Here is a 21,922-nt window from a genome sequence, read left to right as displayed (position 1 = left end):
GGTGGAGGGGTTGACTCATGGGCAGCTCTTCCCAGCTCCAGCACAGAGCAATCCTCGTGCCACGGGGGACAGGCCCAGGAGCAGAAGGACAAACCCCACCCTTCAGGTCAGCTCTGTGGCTCACCGGCACGAAGGAGCTGCGGGAGCCGCCTGGACATTAGGAAAATGGACATGAGGAAAAAATGTTTCCCAGCAAGAGTGGTCAGAGAGTGGAATAGGCTGCCCAGGGAGGGGGTGGAGTCCCCACCCCTGGGTGTGTTTAAGGGCCGTTTGGATGAGCTGTGGGGGGATGTGGGGTAGGGGAGAACTTTGTAGAGTCGGGCTGAGGGTTGGACTCGATGATCCCGAGGGGCTTTTCCAACCTGAAGGATTCTGGGATTCTGTGATCCGGCTGCAATTCAACATTTTGGGGACTTGGTTCTGCTACGACTCATCTTTCCCTAATTTTGCCCATTTGTATGCTACTTCCAATTCTTTTCTTTTCCAGAGAGCTGTCGTCTTCCATCTCTTCATGCAAAGGTCTGGAAAAGATGTGGGCAAGGCGATGCCGGCAGCACGTCACTGTTTTCCTACTGGGAACAGGAGGTGGGTTTCCAGACCCGGAGGAGGATGGGAAAGCACTGGAGAGCAGCAGGGTGTTGTCCCATCCCTCTAAAATCCGGATGGAAAGGAGCTCTGCCCTGGCTGGGTGGAGAGACCAGGCTTGGGGAGCCACAAGCAGGTCCAGTTGCACAGCTCAGCTCATCCCCCCAGGGCAGAGCACACGGAGGGGTGAAAAACCCCCCAAAAAGCCATCGGAGTTGTTGCAGCTGCCCCCACCCTGGGTACCACCCTTGCCAGTCAGCCCCAGTCCCTGCACCAACCCCTCGCAAAGACGGAGGAGCCGCATCCCGCGGGAGCCGAGCACAGAGCAGGGCCAGGAGCCAGCGGGAACCACGGGCTTGGCACATCCTGCGGCCACATTTTTCCCCTCCTCTCCTGGTTAATTGAATTTGTTTTGGAGGGCACAGCATCCCTGGAAAACCCAAAGCCATGGTTCATCCCTCAGGTCCCATCCTACGTGCCCAGGAGCAGGGGGGTATCAACAGCCTGATGGATGGCTCTGACCTTTCCAGCAGAGCCAGCGTGCACGGAGGGGGAGGGCAGTGAAACACATCTCCTTTGTGAGGCTCAAAAGCAAATAAATAGGGAGGTTGTAAGTATGTGTGTGTTTTCTCAAGCATGTCCTCCAGGAGGGCTGCAGAGCAGGGTCAGCTTGTTCAAGGTCTCCTTGCCCAAAGGGAAGAGGTGTCTGGTGCCACACAGGTGTCACAGGAGACTCCAGAGAGGCTGCAGGCCCATGCCCACTGCACCCCATCACCTCCACAACCTCTCCTTGGGCCTTTCAAAGAGCAGCGGGGACCGAAAGGGACCTAGGGCTTGGCAGCAAGCTCAGCACCATCTCCCCAAGCTTAGGTGACTGGCACAAGCCCAGGTGGACAGTGCGCATGGTCCTGCAGGCTGGTGGCTATGGTGGAAGAGGTGGGGGACAACCTGTCCCAGCAGGTTTGGTGGCCTCAGGGACAATCAAGAAGGCCAAATTCTCCCTTCTTGCTGAGGTAAAGCACCAAGAGCCACCACATGAGCTCAGTGGCCACGGAGGTCCACCCGCCACAGCCACCAGTTGCCACCATTGTGGTGTCCCAGCCCAGTGCAGGGCTCTCTCCACAGCTCAGCTGTTCTCCACCTACCTCCCGAGGCAAGAAAGCTCCAAGAGACAAGGCAGGTCTCTTAATTCCCCTTGGCAAGGGCTTGCCAGGGCTAAAAATACATCAGAGATCCTGCTACTGCCCTTCCCCAAATGATGGCATGGGGCTGCTGCAGGACGTGTGGCCAGGCATGGGCATGGGCATGGGATGGGGGTTGGAGATCATCTTCACAGACATACTTGAAGGGGAACCACGGCCCAAAGACCCTGGTGAGGTCAGTTCCCTGAAACACCTTCCTGAGGGCTGAGCTGTGGGATAAAACACTGTGGTCATACCACAGCGATGCTCCCTGGAATGGCTCTTCGCCCCCACAAAGCGCAATCCAGCCCGAAAAAAGAGGCTTCATGGAGGGAAAGCTCGTGGCACCATGCCAGCCCCCCTTGAACCAATGTTCAAGTGTTTAGAAAGGCAAAGCAGCAGCAGGTACTGGTGGTGCTGCCCACGGGGATGGTGGGTTGGCTGTGCTATCCAGCCCCGCGACATCCCCATCCCCCAGTCCAGCCATCAAACACACAACACCCATTGCACAGCCAAACCACCCCTTTGGGGGCTCCGCATGGGTGCCTCCTATGCAGACTCAACGGGGAAGCCCCATCGGTGGCTCCTCAATCCACAAGTCCCACCGTCCCTCCGGCTGGGCTGGCTCCAGCTCCTGCCCTGACACAATGATGCTCATTCAGGTGAGCCACGCTGCTGCCCTCGCATAAAGGCTGGAAATTTATGACTTGCCTTAAATGTCACCTTTTCAACTCCGTGCCTTGGCTCAGCAACGTTTGAAGCAAACATTAGCAAAGGACCGGCATTTTTCAGAGAAAATAAAAATAATTAAAAAAAAAAAGAAGTGGTCCCTTCCAAGATAAATAAGTGCTCTCGCAATAAACAGCATGAAAAGGCTCACAGTCAAAACCAGCAGAAAATACCTGCAGTCGGCGATGATGTCATCCATCAGCTGGGCACCCAGGGCATCCAGCTCACTCGGCAAGTGGTTGGCCTTGAGAGCAAGGTGGATCTTCTCCAGGTTTTCTTCCTGTATGATAAATGGGGAAGAGGAGCTGCACAGCAGGGCCCCCGGGGCTCCCCACTCCACCCCACATACAGGAGCCTCCTAGCGAGCTCCTGGGGCTGCTCCCCATGATCAGAAATACCGGCCTGGGTCCCACCAGCGTTCTGCACCTCTGGTTTTGCTCCTCTTGGAGCTCCAGGGGAAACAACAATGAAATACAGCAAGAAATTCCATAAATAGCTCAGGAGCTGAAGGAAGGTCCTCGCCTCCTGCGCCTGCACCAGTAGGCAGGTGGGGGGCACGGCAAAGCACTGTGTTCACACACCCCTGTCACCCCAGCAAGGATGAGGGTGGTCCCTTTCCCTCCACCACCCCACAGGCTGAGCGGGGCACCCAGGACGCTGACAGATTTCCCCTCCACAGCACAAGAGTCACCAAACCCCAAACCTGACCCAGCCTGGAGATGGCCCCTGTCACAGAATCCCAGAATCCCAGAATCATTGAGGTTGGAAAAGCCCTTGAAGCTCCTCCAGCCCAACCATGAACCTCACCCTGACCGTTCCCAACTCCACCAGATCCCTCAGCGCTGGCTCAACCCGACTCTTCAACCCCTCCAGGGATGGGGACTCCCCCCCTGCCCTGGGCAGCCCATTCCAACGCCCAACAACCCCTTCTGCAAAGAAATCCTTCCTAAGAGCCAGTCTGACCCTGCCCTGGCGCAGCTTGAGGCCATTCCCTCTTGGCCTGCCGCTGGTTCCTTGGCTCAAGAGACTCATCCCCCCTCTCTGCACCCTCCTTTCAGGTAGTTGTCCCCTCCCTGTCCCCCCAGGCAGGATGCAGAAAGGAGGTGGATGATGCTCCTTGCCACCACGGCACTCACCAGCCTGTCAGCCGCAGAGTGGAGCAGATTCTGAGCATCCGTCCGGTAGCTGATATCCTCCCAGTAGGATGACAACACCACCACGGGCTTCACATTGCCCCAGGGCAGGTAGTAATACTGGCAACCTGGAGGGCACAGCACGCTGGTGAGCTCGTGATATTGGGGTGACGGGGGACCCCACTCCTCAGGGCCAGAGCAGAGATGAAGGGGGACAGTGCAGCATTTTGCCTTGGGCAGAAGCTCATCTCTGGGTCTCTTTTGGAGCAAGAGGATGGGAATTATGCTCCCCAAACCCACGTGCAACAGAGCAATGCACACCAAGGTCCTAAGGGATGTGCGTCAACCTCCATAGCCGCAGCAGTCCTGCAGAGCACTGAGGCCAGAAACCAGCAGAACCACCCGAGTGGGGTGAGGACATCTCACACCAGAGCGAGAGCCCCACAGGAGCCAGGGAAAGGCCACCCCAAAGCACCGTCTCTCCCTTGAAGAGAAATGGGCACCATTAGCACCGACGTGCTGCCCAAAAACCACTTCAAGCCAGCACAGAGCTGAGAGAATTAGTCCTGGCTTCCCCCAGCCACATATTACTCCTTCACAGCATGATTGAGGTACCAAGGACTTCTGGAGGTCATCTGCTCCAAGCAGGATCACCTGGAGCAGGTTGTCCAGGACCACATCCAGTTGGGTTTTGAATATCTCCACACCCTCCCCGGGCAGCCCGGCCCAGTGCTCAGTCACCCCCGTGATGCTCACCATCAAACACGGCCCGGCTGTACTGTGTGGTGGAGGCCAAGGGCAGGCACGTGTTGTCAAATTTGTTGCCGTAGTTGCCGATGCTGACCTCAAACTGGATGGCGTCATCCACATCTTGGAGCATGGTGGCTGAGTAGAAGGCAGCGAAGAGGGAATACTTCCGACGGCGCAGGTACTTCTGCAACAGGCACGGGACTGTGTCCGTAGAGGAGACACCAGCACCACTCTCCTACACACAGACCCTCTGGTACCGCGGCACACGCCAGCTCAGCGAGGCCTCCAAGATGGAAAAGTTTATTGCAGGGAAGAAAAGCATAAATTGTAGCGAGGGAATTTGGGGTGAGATATTTAGAAGAAACCTGATGAAGGAGAAGGCTAGAACTTTCCATAAAAAACGCAGTTTAAACCTGAAGAAATGAGCAAAAGGAGAATATCTGTGACAGTGCCTGAGTTGAAGCAAATCTCCTGCCTCTCCACAGAATCCCAGAATCATGGAGGTTGGAAAAGCCCTTGAAGCTCCTCCAGCCCAACCATGAACCTCACCCTGACCATTCCCAACTCCACCAGATCCCTCAGCGCTGGGTCAACCCGACTCTTCAACCCCTCCAGGGATGGGGACTCCCCCCCTGCCCTGGGCAGCCCATTCCAATGCCCAACAACCCCTTCTGCAAAGAAATCCTTCCTAAGAGCCAGTCTGACCCTGCCCTGGCACATCTTGTTCACTGTGGCCTGCTCGCTACCGTACAGCAGCTCAGACAGAGCAAATTGGACACCTTGGGGTGGAAACGCTGCAGGAGACACCCTCCAGGAGCTCACCGACCACCCCGCCACTCATGGGACATCACCCACCCAGGACCAACACTCCTGTCCCTTTCCCAGTGCCCCACATGCCATGCCACCAGAGGGCTGACCCCACAGCCTGCAGGGTCAGGTGCCCCACAGAGACCGCGTTACCTCCACCCGCAGGATGTCATCCGCGGAAATGTCCTCCACCTTCTGCTCCACGTGCTCCACCAGTTTGGTCTCCAGCTCCACCAGCATCCTGCCGCGATACGCGACACCCTCGCCCTTGGGGGAGACCAGGGACAGGCGTCAGGACCTTGGTGCCCCCTCCCCGCAGGCGAGCTCTGCCTTGCTTTCAGTGGGCTTCGTCGCGGAGGAGCGAGATCGGGCAAAGTATTTCTGCAAGCACTTCGAAGGTAGAGAGCGTTTGGGCAGCAGAGCAGTATCAGGAGGTGTTTAGCCAGCGGGAATAGCCAGGGGGAGAAAACACAGCGCAGGCTCCTAATAACAAAGCCAGTTTGGGTTAATAGCAGCTTTTTTTTGCCAAGGAGGGGTGGTAGTTTAGTTTAGGTTGTGCTGGAAAGAAGCTGACATCACCTTTCCCAAATTGAGCGTCTCGTAAGGGTCAGGGAAGCCGGTGAACTCCCGGGGGCTGCCGTAGAGGTTGATATAGCAGGGACCGAAGGTCGGCAGGAACCCGAGCCCATCGTCCGCTGGGGACCGCAGGGGAAAAGAGCCGTTAGAGAGTCCCGAAGGCACCTTGGGGACATGTCCCATGGGGCTTCACTGCAGGACCATGGAGTCCACACGCATGCGGCTGGAGGCCACCAAAATGCTGCAGTTTTTCACCCTCTTTGAGTCCTACGACAGCTTACCTTTTTGCCGGAGAAAGACAAGGGGGGTGTGGGGCTGAGCGGGGGGCACAGAGCTTCCCAGTCCCAGGAAGGGTCCCCAGAGAAGGAGAGCATCGCTTTGCTGGTGTGAACCAGTGTACCGGATTTACACCAGCCAAGGAGCTGGCCCCATGCTCCCCTTCAAGCAGGAAGAGAGTGCTCGGAAGAGGATGACTCATTTTTATGAAACCTTGAGCAGAAGGAGTGGTGAAGGGGCAGAAATCATTCGCAGGGTCCTGCTCTGAGCTCCCGAGCCAGCTGCTCGCTGTGCACAGCGGGCTCAGCACCCACCAGACCACAAAGCCACCGCTGCCCAACACAGACACCCCAAACCCGCTGTGGGGAAGGGCAGCGGAGCCCTTTCCCCGTTCCCTCAGGGCAGGGAGAGGCCGTGCTGGAGACGTCCCCTCTTCCCACCAAGGTGCCCAGGCATGACGCAGCCCAGGCTCTGGCCCTGACTGGAGCTGAACCAGCACAAAACAGTTACCAAGCGGCGACTGCAAACTGAGAGGCTAAGGGGACGTACGGTCTGCGGCTTTCAGAGGCTTCGCGAGAGCAGGAAACTCATCTGAGGCACAAAGAAATGGAGAGAGGTTAGGAAAGGCTGGCAGGGGAGAGTGGAGGAAGGATGGAGGGTTATGGGAAACAAGGGTGGATGCTCTCATGGGCTTTTGGTGCCAACAGACACTGGAGAGACAGAGAGAGAAAGGGGGAGGTAGTTATGTAGCCCGATCACCCTTCCAGAGGCTGTGGGATTGGTGTGAAACAGAAGGATTTGAGAATCCCTGGAGGATGCTCCGTGGGCTGCAAAAGCTGGATGGAGCTGCAGTTGCCCGGCACCTCCTCGAGATCCAGCAGGTCTGAGCGGTGGGGTGGGGTGTGCCCAGGGCAGACCCCTGGCAGCCTCCTCCTCCTCCCTCCCCAGCCTCTCTCTCTCTCCCCAGACCAGCCCAGGAGCTGCACTTTAACTGGGGAAGATGGGGGCTGGACACAAGCACCTTGGTGAAGAACAGTGCTGCACCCCAACTCCATGCCTGCATGCACAGCCGGGCAGCACTGGGCGGGGGACACGGGCAGCAGGACGTGTGGCTACAGCTTTGCACCAGGCTGATGTCCAGAGGGCTGCTGCTAGCCCTGTCCTGCGTCCGTAAGGCACGGAGATGCTCGTGATGGGGCAGGGGGTTGAAGGGTACCCGAGAGTCTGTAAGATGCACAAAGCAAAGGGAGCAGAGCGAGGGGAGCCCCGATGGGGCTGCAGATGCCACCGAAGCTCATTAGCAGCAGGAAATGCTCATGCAGGTTAGGGCAGGCACTGCTCCTGGCCCTGCTCTGGCTCTCAGTAGCCCCCTAGTCGTGTCCCAGGTCCCTGCTTGGCACAGGTGACACAGGCAGTGTCACCCAGCTCATCCCTGCCAGCACCGCCGCAGTGGTCCTTTCTTTTACAGAATCAGAATCCCAGAATCCTTCAGGTTGGAAAAGCCCCTCAGGATCATCGAGTCCAACCCTCAGCCCGACTCTACAAAGTTCTCCCCTACCCCACATCCCCCCACAGCTCATCCCAACGGCCCTTAAACACACCCAGGGGTGGGGACTCCACCCCTCCCTGGGCAGCCTATTCCACTCTCTGACCACTCTTGCTGGGAAACATTTTTTCCTCATGTCCAGTCTGACCCTCCCCTGTTGCAGTTTAAAGCCGTTCCCTCTTGTTCTGTCACTAATCACCTGTGAGAAGAGACCAGCACCAACCTCTCTACAACGTCCTTTCAGGGAGCTGTAGAGTGATGAGGTCTCCCCTCAGCCTTCTCTTTGGAAAACCCCTGGGAGTTGAAACAGCACCCTCAGCACAAGCTGGAGCTGAACCCCCACCCCGTGACAGCCACCTAAGGAGGGGCACACACGGGTGGGTCGTGGCATCTGCCGGCACCGGTGACGCTGCTGCCTGTCACCAACTGCACAGGGGACTGCAGCCACCTCCGCTCAGCAAGGAAAAGAGGAAGCAAAATCTCCCAACCCTGCACCAACCCCATCCCAATGCCCCTGGGAAGCCCTGAAGATCTTCAAAACCACAAACCAGGAGGGGTGAGGTCCAACCAGAAAACAGACGACAGGACGGAGCAACCCCCAGCACCCCATCCCACGTCTCCCCCAGCGCCGGCGACCGGGCAGGGACCATGGCGGCCGTGACACCCTCTCCAAGCCAACACCAACCTCCAGCCATGAGCATGCGGTGCTCTTCCACAGCCATGCACCCCAAATCCCATCCTGCTGCCCCCCCCTTACCCTCCAGCTCCCCGCCAGGGGCGGAAATCTTGGACATGCAGAGGTAGGCGGTGCCGATGATATCGTTGTGCGTCAGACGGTCCCTGCAACACAACCCGCGATGCTGTCACACCGTGAACCTGGGAGGGGTTTGCCTGGGGGTCTCACCCTCCCCGTCCCGCTCCTCCAGCTCAGTTTACCCCACAGGCAGCCCCCACAGCGAGCCCCCTCCCTGCTCACCAGTCAGTCACCCGGATCCTCATCTTCTCGCACATGGAAGGGAACTGGGAAAAGAGGCAGGGAGAGGACGGGTGAGTGGTGGTGGGGTTGGGCGGGTGGGGGGCTGCGGGGGGACCCGCGCTCACCATCGCCGGCAGCGTCAGGCGCTGGTTCCACTGCGGGTTGGCGTTCTTCTCCAGGATCCTAGAGTAGAGCTGGAGGTGGGAGAAGGGGCAGGGTGAAGAGTCAGCGCCGCACTTTGCCTTCAGCAAGTCCACGGAGCTGGGAGCTCTCAGATCCCCAAAATACAGACCCTGTTCGATGGGTGACCCTGTGGGGCTCCACATCGTGTGGGTAAACCCCTCTGTGCATGAGGCAGAGGATGCTGTGGGCTGCTCGGGGATCTTACCCTCCCGGGACCACCAGAACCCCCCCTCTTCTCCCTATCGTTGCTCAGAATAATGCCCTGACCCTCTGCCCCCACCGTGCACTGTCCCCAGGGGAAGATTTATGGGCAGAGGAAACTTTCAGCCCTTTCATGTCGCTGCGGATCAAAAGACAAGCGGCAGCTCGTGGGTGTATCGCTTGGCAAAGGAGACCCGGCAGCAACAGGAGTGGGATAGGGCTCCGCAAAGCCACCAGAGCCACCTCCACACCCTGGCTGGTCATGGGGGGACATTCGGTGGCGTGGGGACAGCCAGCTGCTGGCTGCAGGCAGCGCCAAGAAGAGCAGCACAACCCTCCGCTGCTGCACTATCTCCCTTCCCTGGGAGCTCAGCCTCTCCATCCCCATTTTTAATGCAACAGCACCACGAAGAGCCCAGTGAAGAAATTGCTGCGGTGCGGGCCGGCACGCCGTGTCCAGTGGCATCGCTCGGCTCCAAGCGTGCCATGCACACGGGGACAGGCCTGGGGACATCGGCCGGGCTGCCCTCAGCCCCCAGCTTCAGGACACTGGGGAAGAGGACAAGGTGTGACAAGGGCTGATGGGACTGTTGCAAACACTCCAGCAAAGCAAAGGACCAAATTTTCCCCATTCCAGGACCAAATTTTCCCTGTGCGCAGCTGCCGTCCCAGCCCAGGGTCCAGGGGGGTGCTGCCCTGCCTCAGCCACTCACCGTCTTGCCTGCGAAGCTGACTTCCACGAAGGGATCGACCAGGTTCTTCTTGTTGCTCTCGAAGCCGAAGATCTGCCTGACGTTGTCCATGACGGCGTCATCCACTGCGAGGAGAAGGAGATGCTGAAAGCTCACGGAATCACACGTTGTCCGATGGCTCCAGCTCTCCAGACAGGCTGTGCATCTCCATTGAGCCAGGTGGGGAGGAGCAGGAGGGTAAAACCAGTTTGCACTAGTAAAACACTTATCTCCCAGTACATTACGACTGACCAGAATCTACAAGGTCTTCGGACCAAGGCAATGGATAAAGTTTCCTTATCTGTGCCCTTAGTCTTCTCCGGCACGTTGCAACCTGCTGCAACACCAAGGGCCGGATCCAGTGCACTCCAGCCCAGCAAAGGCAACACTTACTCTGGGGTAAGTCTTCAGCTTTGAAGATTTTCAGGCAGAAGTGAGCCCCTCTCAAGGTGACCCCCGTAGGGCGCAGGAGGTTGCCCTCGATGTCTTCCTTGTCTTCAGAGACCTCCTTCTTCTCCAGCTGCAGGACAACAGGACAAGAGGAGAACACAACCAAGCTTCTCAAAAGTCCTGAAATGAGCAGCAAGACCCCAAAATCCAGCACCTTGCCCCCAAAATGGAGGAAAATCGAAGCTGCAGCTGGGAACAGGCATGGGGTTTGATGGCCCAGGGTGGTGAGGCAGCATGGTTGGAAGGTCCCCCCATCGCAGCCGGGGTGATACTCACAGGAGCTTCATCTCCAGGCCCCAGCACAAACAGGCTGACTTTCAGATAGCCCTTGGCCCCCGCGGAGAAGTCCTCCGGGTCAGAGAGCAGCAGCCATTTTCTGAGGAAAGCATGTTCTAGGGGAGAAAAGAGACTTGAGACCCATTTGCTGGTCCTCAAACACACAGAGAGATGGCCTCAAGGATGCTGTTGGGTGGGGTTTTTATAATAAATACTATGTTCCTTTTACATAGAGTAGAGTAGAATAGAATAGAATAGGTTTATGGTTGGACTCGACAATCTTAAAGGTCTTTTCCAATCTAAATGATTCTATGATTCAGTTGGAAGGGACCTACAATGATCATCTAGTCCAAGAGCCTGACCACTTCAGGGCTGACCAAAAGGCAAATCATCGTATGAAGGGATTTGCCTTGTAAGTCTTAACTCTTTGCAGCTAAAATTAGGAGGCTTTTCCCTGCAGTGATCAGGGTAGGAATTTTTTTCTAAACATTATTTTACCTTCTTCGAGATTAAATAATAGATAAAAAAATAATGAGCCAGACTCAAGAGGAAAAAAAGCAAGCTGGGCTGTGCTGGTGGGGTTTTCTGCCGGCGAGCCGGTGGCGCGATGACTTGAAAGCCTCAAGGACACATGTCTTGGGAAAGGGAAGAGAAATGGGAGGTGATGATGGATATAGGGACACGTCTGGGGTCATATATGGGAGAGCTGCAATGTGTGTGTGCATTTTCCCTATGTTTGGTCCTAAAAAAAGGGTTCCCCAGAGTGACCCCCGCCCCCAGCCACAGGAGGTGACCTTGGCCCAGACCCCAACCACCCGTTGGGCTCACTTGGCTCGGAGTAAATGGTCTCCACATCCATCTGTGTAATAAAATAAAAAAGAAATGCCAGCGTTCACCCCATGGGCCAGCGTGGCAGAAAACAGGGGGGAAGAGGAGAGAGGGTGGGGTGGCCTTACCCGAAACTCCCCGATCACTGAGTCTGTCCGGAAAGACCGAGAGTCCACAACCTGCGGGATGAAAATAAGGAAAAGTGGTAAATCCAGCAACAAATCCTGGCAGCTTGGAGGACCCCGCTGCATGCCAGTGTGGGAAATAGGGGGGACGTTTCCCAGGGCACTGTGGGGAGGGGAAGGGGGGATGTTTGGGGCAGGGTGGACATTTGCTGAAGCTCACCGTGATGAAGATGGGTGCGTCGAACAGCTCAGCCGGTGACTCGAAGACGTTGAAGAAGAAGGTCTGTAGGAAAGAGGGGTGAGGGTGCAAGGCTGCTGTCTGCCCCAGCCTCCCCCCAGGGCATGTTCGCACCTCCCAGCCTCTCCCGTGCCCCCGACCCCATAGGCTGAAGCCTCCTGTTAGGAGGGACCCCACCCCATTAATAGCAACAGCCCCCCAAAAGGGCTGTGCTGAGTGAAGCTGGTGCACCCCGATGAGCAACATCCTCCAGTTGGCTTTTGCTGGGCTACTTTGCAAAAGACATCCCAAGGGACTCTCCTGGGGGTCTCTAAATAAGCACAGGGTGGGTTGAAGGCGACTTTGGGGACATCCCAAGAGTCAGGCTTGAAGGACACTTCGGGGTCAGGGCTGGGGACATCACCTGTGGCTGTCTGAGCGTACCCATCCTGCACACCCAGCCACGTCGCCCACCCCTGCCCAGGACATGCCACTGGGATGCTACTGGTGGCTCTGGGATGTGTGTGTCACCTCCGGAAGGTGACCGAGGTGGGCCCTGCACGAAGGCAGAGGATGCTGGACCTGCCAAAGGGCTCCCTGCCGCTGCCTCAGCTTCCCCCCTATTGCAGTCCCCATCGCCACACATCCCAGCCTCTGAGCTGCACCAGGGTTCCCATCACTCAGGACCCCAACCCATAATGCTCCCGAGACTTCCTTGACACCCCTGGGCACACCTGGAGCAGAGACACCCCCTCTCACCTCGTCAAAGAAGGGGCTGTTGCCTTTGCGTATCCTGGTCCTCTTGGTCTGCCCAGCGGCCGTCACCTTCACCACGGGCCTGATGTTGACCCCGGGGAGCTGCCGGCCCTCGATGACCCTCACCCTGATCTAGAAAGGGAGGGGGGACAGGGCAGGGGGTCAGTGGGGTCAGTCCTACCCTGGGACAGACACTTCTCAGGTGATGAACCCCCTGTAGCGACGGGTTGGGGGGCTTTGGGGAGGTGGGTTCAAGGGGAGCAGCTCATCCCCACCAGCCTCGTCTCACCTGGAAATCCTGCGGCTTGTTGGAAAGAGGCTTTTTGGGTGAGCTCCTCCTCCGCTTCAACCCCTGGACGTGGTGCACGGGGGGCTTGCGGGGCAGCGAGGGGGGCTCAGACCCCGGCGGCCCAGAGGAGGAGGAGGGCTCCGTCTCATCCCCCGTTGCTGCCTGATCCTCCGTCTCCTCCTCTCCAGCCGTCTCTGCGCGGGGCGAGGAAGGAGATGGAGGATGCGGCAACGTGGGACTGGGCGCTGTGGGACCGTAGGGTGAGGGATCTGAGTGGGACAAACGTGATGCTACCAGGGGACACGTCCCCCCTGGTGCTGCACGTGAAGATTTCTGGTTACCGGTGACTGTGTCAGGCTCAGAAGCAGCTGGCACTGGCTCAGGGGGGGCTGGAGGGGGGAAGAGGGGGGCAGCTCCTGGCGGGGGAATGTAGGACACTTGTAGGATGAGGAAAGCCTGGAAAAAAAAGAAATAATAAATATATGGGTGTCCAGAAACACTCTCCCGGGGTCTGAGCCTCGGTGCCAGATGCCACTGGCGATGTTCTGCCCAGGTGTGGGGGATGTGGCCGAAAAAAAGGACAGAGCAGGGAGATGGCAGGGAGGGGGATCCCAGGGCCCATGGGGGCAGCAGGGACGTGCGGGGACCCAGCGGGGTGATCACCTGGTCCCCGTCCCACTAGATGGCAGCCCCAGGCCAGGCTGAGCCAGGGCCGGACGCTGCATCATCCAGGAAGGGAGCGGGAGGGAGGGAGATGCCGAGGCAGAGCCAGGGAAAGGCTCAAGAAGAGGGGAGCTGTGGGAAGGGAGGTGTGAGATTTAATGGGTTACAAGGTGTGGTGAGCCCCCTGGCCCCCAGCACAGACACCCCTGTCCCAGAGGTGAAGGGGCTCCAGCCACTGCCAATGTCTGCCCTGAGAAGAGGTTTGACCCATCTGCTGCTGGGGTGTCCCCAGCAAAGGACCTGGGTGTCCCCAGCAAAGCTCTCCCCAACCTCCAAGACAGGGAGAAGAGGGGGACACGGGGTGGAGGAGGTGAGTCCCCCAGCACAGACCTCGCCGCTTCCTGCTGGCCCCCTCCCCGAGCTGCTGATTTTGGTCCCTGAAAGGTAAAGCTCAAAGGCAAAGAGTCCAGGATGGGACAATTGGTGTCCAACTGGGAGCTACAACTGGTAAGGATGTTGCTCAAACTGGTCTTGAACTGGGAGCTGCAACTGGTATGGACATTGCTTAAACTGGTCTCAAACTGGGAGCTGCAGCTGAGAGGGACAGTGCTCAAACTGGTCTCGAACTGGGAGCTGCAACTGGCAGGGACTGTGCTCAAACTGGTCTCTAACTGGGAGCTGCAACTGGCAGGGATGTTGCTCACACTGGTCTCTAACTGGGAGCTGCAGCTGGCAGGGACATTACCTAAACTGGTCTCACTGGTCCCCGCACAGGGACTCACCCCGGTGCTCTGCTTCTTGGTGTCCAGCAAGGGGAGGTTGTAGGAGGCCGCCAGGCTGGGGGAGGAGAGGACATCGCGCAGGGGCACTCGGGCTTCTCCCAAAAACCTGCGGGTGAAGAGCAACAGGGGGGTCAGGAGGGGAAGGGGCCAAGGAGCCGTGACTGGTGCAAACCCACCCACAGTGAGACTGAACGTGCCCCCAGCAACTTTGGAGATGACACCGAGCTGAGAGGTGCAAGTGATTCGCTCGAGGGACGCGATGTCGTCCAGGGGGACCCTGGACAAGCCCGAGAAGTGGGACCATGTGAACTTTATGAGGTTCAACAAGGCCAAGTGCAAGGTCCGGGACAACCTGTCCAGGTTGGTAGTTTCTCCAAGGAAGGAAAAGCAAAACTCCACCATGACCTTCGCGATGGAGAAGGGACCCTTCACGAGAACATCGCGGTCCCTGCTGCTCCCCACACAGGCAGACGAAATCTCCCTGCGCCAGGAGCCAGGACCCTTCTCCCGTCCTCCTCTATTTATAAAATCGCACGACGCCACCGAGCTGGATCGGACCCAATTTCCACCTCCCTTGGCCTCCGGCCCAAGAGCAAATCCAGCATCGGCTCCAGCCCTGGAAACAGGATCCTTCACACCAGGGCCATCCTCCCCGTCCCAGCCGGAGCAGGGCAGCGGGTTCCCACCCTCCGCTGCCCAAAAATAAATTACTTCCTATATTTTTTTTCCCCGTGCAAGCAGCGATCGGGGCCAAAGGAGCCCCGTGAGCAGACATGGGTTTCTGGGGGGTGGCCAGGTGGGGTGTCCCGGGGCTGGGTTTGGCATCGCCACCTGCTCTCACTCTTCTTCCTCACGCAACCACTGCAGGGAGGAAGACCCCAACCCCTGGAGTGAGGGGCACCAGGAGCTGCTGTGAGGAAGGAAACCACCCTGGGCTGTTTGTTTTGCAAACGCCGCCCTTCCCAGCTCCGCCGGCCGGGAAAGGAGCTTGGCTGCCGTCTCGCACCTCCCGGGCCAAGCGCCCATCACTGAGGCCTCGCGGCGGCGGCAGCCAAGCTGCTGCGGCAGCCCCGGGGGTGGCAGCGGGCACAAGGGTCCCTTGTGCTCTTCCCGCCCTCAAACATCAGTTTCTCTCCCTGGTTGTTGAGCCAAGCAGCCCAAAAATGTGGCTCTTGCCTCCCACCAGCAAAGCGCCGGGAGCAATGTTGGGGAGAACCCGACCCCCCCCTCGCCACCCTCCCCAGCCCCCTCGTGCAAAGCCTGGGCCGTGCACACGTGCGTGCACGGGCTGTGCTGGCGATAGGAGCCGGGCAGGGGGGTCGCAATCGGCACCTGACACGTCTCCCACCTATTTCTCCCCACGGTCTCATGGTCTTTGACGACGACGGTGAGCTCCGCGCCCGGGTCCAGGGGGGCTCCCTTCAGGTCCCACTCGAAGCCCTGGAGGGGAGGAGAGGGGAGCCCGGCTCAGCGCCCAGCAGGGACCACGATGCTCACGAAGGCATCGCCTGGCTCCAAAATGCCAGAACCGCTTCACCATCGTGGCGCTGACAGCTCCAACCCTTGGCACCTTGTGTGCCCTGAGCGAAATTTCCCGGCAGACCCACAGAAAAAAAACATGCCCCAGGCAAAGGCCTCCCCCTCCTCATGGATTAAAAGTGAAGGAGAAAACAATGGGAGCTGGCACGCAGCGTTTCTGCACCGAAACAGTGTTAGTTTGCTCACCAAAACCCTTTTTTTTTTAATTTTGACCCACGAAAGCACAGCTCAGGTTAGAAGGAAGAAGCTGCTGACAAAAATATCCTCCCCTGGGCCAGGCTGATGAGTAAAACACCCTTGTTTTCCCCTCGAGCTGCAATATTTTTAAACAGCTTCTTATAATGTGCGTGCTTAGCCCTGATAAGATCTTGATGGAAGAGGAAGAGGCTCGAGTGGCGCTGGCTCCCTCCCTCTCTCCGCTGCCGCTGCCCAGAATTTCAGAATTTTGGATACGAGGCTGCTCATGATGGGGACCAGCCCCAAACCCCCCATGGGGTGACCACCCCAGGGCCCCCGCAAGCCCCTTGTGCTTGGGGCACCCTTCTGGGCTTGCACCTGGGTCCCAGCACACCACCCGTGCCAGGGCTGTGCCCCGCGGGGACAGGGACAGGGACGGGGACGGGGACACCCTCACCTCGTTCCATACGGGGTTCACGTTGTTCTTGATGACTTTAGTCCTCTTCTTCACACCTGCAGGGAGCAACACACATGGGTCAGACCAGTTGCTTCGGGTGGAAGACCCCAAAATTCCGGTGTCCCCCCCTGCCATGCACAGGAGGGCTTGGGAGACTCCAGCGACACCCGTAGCTCCCGGGAGCAGGATCAGGCCCTGCTCTGTGCTCAGACGGGCTTCAGGATCCCTCCTTGAGCCCCGACCCTGCTACAGGTGTTGCTGGAAAACCCCGGGGAAGTCATCTGGGTGTGTCGTGCCTCAGTTTCCCCACGAGCAGGGCAGGGAGGAGGCTCCCAACGGCCTCTGGGGGGGATTTTGGGCTGGAAGGTGCCACGGGGGACCCAGACATCCTCCTCCTTCCACCCCAACCCAGACAGGACCCACAGCCCCAGTGCGAGCAGTCGGATGCCTGCACACTGAGTGGGGCAGGGTGGGGGTGACCCACGGACACCCCCAAAAGATGCGGGTGGGGATGGTGGCACCTGCTCCCCAAGGGTGGAACCACAGCCGTGGCAGGGAGCCGAGTCGGGCAGCAGCAGTTCAAAGCAGCCCCCAGGGCAACGTCCCGAGGAGCCGCTGTGAAGGTTGGGGACGGGTGGGGGTCTCCAGCCCTGCCTGAGGGGGGGGTCTGGCTGCACCCCAAAACCACGACCCTCATGTCACACCGAAAATTGGCCAAACGCCCCGCTGGGCCCCAAGGGGCCGCGTCACGGGAGGGACCGGGGGAAGAGGAAAAGGAAGAGCCAAACAATAGCGGTGACTCAAACCCCAGGGGACACCAGCCGGGCGCCCTGCGGGGCCCTATAGATATATATAGGTACCCCGGGCTGGCAGGGAGCCCGAGCCGTCGCTCAAAATATGCTCCTTTTTTTGGTTGTTTTAGTGTCGCTCAATGAATCTTTTCCTATTTCAGGTTTTAAAGAGTCTCTGTTAAATCTCCCGGGAGCCCGGCTGGGGCCAGGGCAGGGGGGGGGACCCAGAGCTGCCATCGCCCTGACACGGCACCCCAGGACATGGTCACCGAGCCGGGGAGACGTCAGACACCCTCGATTTAAGGTGCGTCGCCTGCTTATGCCTCGTTTTCCTGGGATGTAGAGGTCTGGAATTCCCCCCGCTCCCTGCACTCTGGGGAGTGTGATTTGGGAGACACTTCCCACCTTGGCCACGGGTGGACGGGGGCCACCCTGGGCGAGCGCCCAGCACCCACCACGGGATGAAGCCGGGGGTCCCCTGAGCCGACGGGGACGGAGGTGGCTGGGGAGGGGCCGGCAGCAGCACAGTCCCCCCTAACCCACCCCGTGCAGCACAGGAAAGGCTGGGTCAGAAGCCACTCATCCCTTTCCTTTCCTTATTTTTTTTTTTTTTTTTTCTAAAAATGGACATTTTCCACCACCGGGAAACGTCTGCTAAAAAAAAAAAAAAAAAAAAAAAAGTGACATCCTCCAGCGAGCGCTTTCGAGGTGCAAAGGCAACACACCCTTCCCAGGACCTCCATCCTCCGGTACCCAGGGCAAGGGGAAACCCCCCCAGATGAGGGATTATTTTTATCAATTTTGCATTAATAATTAAAATATCTTCATGAGAGCAAAGCACAAAAGCAACTGAGAGCACCCAAGGGTCTTGTTCCTTGTCGGGGCTCACCCCTGCCACCCCACCACTTCTAGATGTCGTAGCACTGGGTGGCAGCGCTAAATGACTGTCCCCAAGTGTCGTGTCCCGTCCCACCCCCCCCCGGGAAAAATCTCCCAGGGAAAAATTTCTCCCTGTTCCCCACAACCCTTCATGCCCCAAAATGATGGAGGAAGGGCGATAAAACCCACAGCCCACCCCAGGGAGCCTTGGACAGGGTGGGGATGGAGGGGGCTGCGGTGCGGTTGATAGCGGGGTGCAGGGGGGGAATTTTGTGACAATTTAGGACAAGGATGGAGCTTAGCAAAGCCTGGCTTCTGCGGGGCGCCCGGCCAGGACGTACGTCCTGGCCGGGCGCCCCGCAGAAACCGGGCTTTGCTGGAGGGGGCTGTAAAAGCAAGACAAGAGTCTGGGAAAGGATTAATCCTGCCCACCCCAGCCCAGATTTGGGGTCCCCTCACCTCGGAAAGTCAAGCTGGCCACCGGGTCGCTTTGCTTGTCCCCCTTCTCCAAGTTGGGGAGGTGGCTGGCTCGTTGGAGCAAGCAGCGCAGCATGGCTGGGCGAGGGAATAGGGCACGAGGAGGCCAAACTGGGCTTAGCCCGGGGCAGGATCCGGTCCCCCCATCGCCACCCCCCGCCCCGGCCCGGCCCGGCCCTCCCCGGCGGGCGGAGGAGCTGCCCGGGAGGTGACACGAAGCGCCTCGGCGCGGCAGGTCCGGAGGTTGCAGGAACCGGGATGCTGAGAGCCCCGGGGCTACCGAAAAGGCGCGGAACGGGGATGCTGCGAGCCCTGGGGCTACCGAAAAGCTGGGGAGCGGGGATGCTGCGAGCCCCGGGGGCGGGGAATTAAATCGCCGGGAGTGAGGGATGCTGCGGGCTCCAGGGAGGGGAAATAAATTAATGACACCCAGGGATGTTGCAGCGTCCCCAAGGATGCCCAAGCACTGGAACCTGGGGGTGCTGCGAACCCCAGAGAAGGTAAATTAAATCACCAGGAGCTGCGAAACCCAAGGATGCCCGAGCACCAGGAACCAGGAATGTTGGAAGGCCCAGGGATGGTAAATTAAATCACCAGAGCAGCAGGATCTGGGGATGTTACAACGCCCGGAGATGAGAAATTAAATCGCCAGAACTGGGGGTGCTGCGAACCCCAGGAATGGTAAATAAAATCACTGACACCCAGGGGTGCTGCGAACCCCGAGGATGCCCAAGCACCAGGATTCAGGAATGCTGCAAGGCCCAGAAATAGTAAATAAATCATTGGGACTCAACTCAGGGGTGCTGCGAACCCCAGGAATGGCAAATTAAATTACCAGGACTTGGGGGTGCTGCGAACCCCGAAGATGCCCAAGCACAGGGATCTGGGGATGTTACAAGGCCGAGGGATGGTAAATAAATCACCAGGATCCAGGGATGCTGCAAACCCCAGACAGTAAATAAATCACCAGGACTCAGGGGTGCTGTGAACCCCAGGAATGGTAAATTAAATCACTGGGATCCGGGGGTGCTGCAAACCCCGGGGATGGTAAATAACTCACCGACACCCAGGGATGCTGTGAATCCCGAGGATGCCTGAGCACCAGGATCTGGGGTTGTTGCAAGGCCCAGGGGTGGTAAATTAAATCACCGGGACCCAGGAGTGCCCTGGGGATGGTAAATCACCACGACTGGGGGTGCTGTGAAACCCAGGATGGTCAATAACTCACCAACACCCAGGGGTGCTGCAATCCCCAAGGATGCCCAAGCACCGGGATCCGGGGATGCTGCAAGGCCCAGGGATGGTAAATTAAATCATCAGGACTCAACTCAGGGGTGCTGCGAACCTCAGGTAGAGTAAATTAAAATCACTGGGACTTGGGGGTGCTGCGAACCCCAAAGATGCCCAAGCACAGGGATCTGCGGATGTTACAAGGCCTGGGGATGGTAAATAAATCACCAGGATCCAGGGATACTGCAGGCTCTGAGGATGCCCGAGCACCAGGATCCAGAGATGCTGCAAACCCCAGAGATGGTAAATTAAATCATCAGGACTGGGGATGCCACGAACCCCAGGAGTGGCAAATTAAATCACCAGGATCTGGGGGTGCTGCGAACCCTGAGGATGCCCAAGCACCTGGAACTGGGGTGGTCGCAAGGCCCAGGATGATAAATTAAGTCACGGGGATCCGGGAGTGCTGCAAGGCCCAGGATGGTAATTAAATCACCAGGACCGGGGGTGCTGCAGGCCCTGGGGGGGCCCCCGCCTGTGACCCCGGGGCTGCCGCAAGCCCTAGGGATGGCAAATCACCCGGACTGGGGGATGCTGCAAGCCCCGAGGGTGAGGAAGCGCGAGCGTCTGGGGGTGCTGCAAGTCGGGGGTGCCCGAGCAGTGGAACCCGGGGGTGAGGCACCCCCGGGAGCCTGGTGACACCCCAGGGGTGACACCCCAGGGGGCTGCAGAGCATCAGCACCCCAGACCCGGGGATGTCACAGCACTGGGGACACACCAGCATGGGGGGGGGGGGGGTGCCTCTGAGCCCCCCAAAGCACCAGAATGCCGGCTGGGCCCCCCCAAACCCCTGGGTGAGCTGGGGGGGGGGGCACGTCCCTGCTACCAGCCCCTTCCCTGTCCCCCTGGCGCAGAGGTGGCGGCTGACCCCGTGTCACAGCCCCCCCATGGGCTGCCGAGGTCACCGTGGGAAGGAGAAGCTCAGGGCCCAGGGGTGAGGGGACGCGTGGGGACGCATGGGGACACGGGGACAGTGGGACGGGGACTTCCGTGCCTCCCCCCCCACGAGCTGCAGAGCCTGGCAGGGCTGCAGGGTAATCCCACTTATCACGTGTCGCCCCCTCCCCCGACCAGCCCCAAAAAGCTGCTTTTTCATCCCAAGGCCGCCCCGAGCTGTGACACGTCCCACGCTGCCTCGTGTCCTCTGTCACCCCGTGGCGGGGGGGGGATTTGGGCCCCAGGTTGGCACTGGAGGGGTCCTGGGAGGCTGGTTGCCCCGTGGCCACCATCACCCCTGGGGATATGGGGGGGGGGGCACCCCACCCACGGGGGTCACGGGGAAGGGGGGCGGCATCCCGGCCCCCCCCACTCTGTCCCCTGCTGCGGGGGCCCCCCGCGATCCCCGCCCCCCCCTCCCCGGAGCGGAGCAGAGGCCAGAAATAGCCCGGCCGGGCGCTGGTGCTGTCACCGCTCAGCTATGCCCCCCCCCCGCATCAGAATGGAGCCTGGAGCTGGGAGGGCGGGGGGGGCTCCCCACACATCCACTCCCCGCGGAATGTGGGGGGACAACGGGACCCACGGGGTGAGGGGGGGGCTCCGTGGACAATGCGCATCGCCCGGCGGGGGGGGGCACATCACATCGAGGGGGGCGCTCAGGGGATGGATGGGATGCAGGAACCCCCCGCCATCGCTTTCAGCAGCGTCCCCGCCACCCGGCCAGAGCCTGGTGCAACCCCCACCCCAGTACAACACCACCCCCCCGCCCCGGTTTAACACCCTCCCCCGGTTTACCCCCCCCCGGTTTAACCCCCCCGCCCCCGTACCTCCGAAGCCGGCGGAGCAATAGGCATCGCTGATGTCCGTGTCGGGCGTGCGGACATTTTCCGCGTGGAGGATGAAAACACGGAGCATCGCCCCGGTCCCGCCGCCTCCCGCCGCCCCGCTGGGCCCCCCCCAACCCCCCCCCCCAACCTCCCGGTACCCGTCGCCCCCCCCGCCCGGTACCCGCCTCTCTTAAAGGGGAAGGACCGCGGCCGCCGCTGGATGCGGCCTCGCAGGGGGGTGGGAGACACAACCCTCCCCCCCAAGTTGGAGGCGGCTGGGGGACCCCCAGAAGGATGGATGGGGGGGCTGAGGGCTGGCACCCCCCCCGCAGCAAGGGCAGGTGAGTGCCCCCCCCCCCCAGAACCCCGCAGGAGGGAGGGGGGGGTGTGAACCCCCCAAACTCGGTAGGTAAGGGGGTTCTGCTCGCTTCCCACGGCGGGGGGGCTGCAGGGGTGAGAACCCCCCAAAAACCCCAAATGGGGTTTGGC

The 21,922-nt window shown here is 59.5% G+C and overlaps 1 protein-coding gene across 9 annotated transcripts in view; it reads right to left on the bottom strand.

Moving 5' to 3' along the window:
* Positions 1-21,529, bottom strand: part of DYSF (dysferlin) — a 104,213-nt gene extending 82,684 nt beyond the window's left edge. For 2 of the 9 annotated variants that reach the window (XM_074821732.1, XM_074821736.1), the window contains exons 1-21: positions 21,434-21,529; positions 16,234-16,289; positions 15,409-15,500; positions 14,061-14,166; positions 12,957-13,071; positions 12,616-12,809; positions 12,330-12,458; positions 11,574-11,636; positions 11,357-11,407; positions 11,229-11,259; positions 10,401-10,516; positions 10,068-10,194; positions 9,657-9,760; positions 8,685-8,753; positions 8,560-8,603; positions 8,341-8,423; positions 5,765-5,880; positions 5,339-5,452; positions 4,385-4,562; positions 3,632-3,756; positions 2,669-2,775 (exon numbers count right to left, since the gene is read on the bottom strand). In XM_074821732.1, coding sequence (XP_074677833.1) covers positions 2,669-2,775; positions 3,632-3,756; positions 4,385-4,562; positions 5,339-5,452; positions 5,765-5,880; positions 8,341-8,423; positions 8,560-8,603; positions 8,685-8,753; positions 9,657-9,760; positions 10,068-10,194; positions 10,401-10,516; positions 11,229-11,259; positions 11,357-11,407; positions 11,574-11,636; positions 12,330-12,458; positions 12,616-12,809; positions 12,957-13,071; positions 14,061-14,166; positions 15,409-15,500; positions 16,234-16,289; positions 21,434-21,521 — 2,108 coding nt within the window. In that variant the 5' untranslated portion in view covers positions 21,522-21,529. Of the gene's footprint in view, positions 1-2,668; positions 2,776-3,631; positions 3,757-4,384; positions 4,563-5,338; positions 5,453-5,764; positions 5,881-6,586; positions 6,629-8,340; positions 8,424-8,559; positions 8,604-8,684; positions 8,754-9,656; positions 9,761-10,067; positions 10,195-10,400; positions 10,517-11,228; positions 11,260-11,356; positions 11,408-11,573; positions 11,637-12,329; positions 12,459-12,615; positions 13,072-14,060; positions 14,167-15,408; positions 15,501-16,233; positions 16,290-18,362; positions 18,457-21,433 lie in introns of those variants that run through there. The other 7 variants (XM_074821731.1, XM_074821735.1, XM_074821728.1 and 4 more) reach the window with 4 other exon arrangements.
* Positions 21,530-21,922: the final 393 nt, after the last annotated feature.

This window comes from Strix aluco, chromosome 4 (assembly GCF_031877795.1).
Source record: "Strix aluco isolate bStrAlu1 chromosome 4, bStrAlu1.hap1, whole genome shotgun sequence".
Classification (NCBI taxonomy): domain Eukaryota; kingdom Metazoa; phylum Chordata; class Aves; order Strigiformes; family Strigidae; genus Strix; species Strix aluco.
This window is presented reverse-complemented; position numbering and strand designations above follow the sequence as displayed.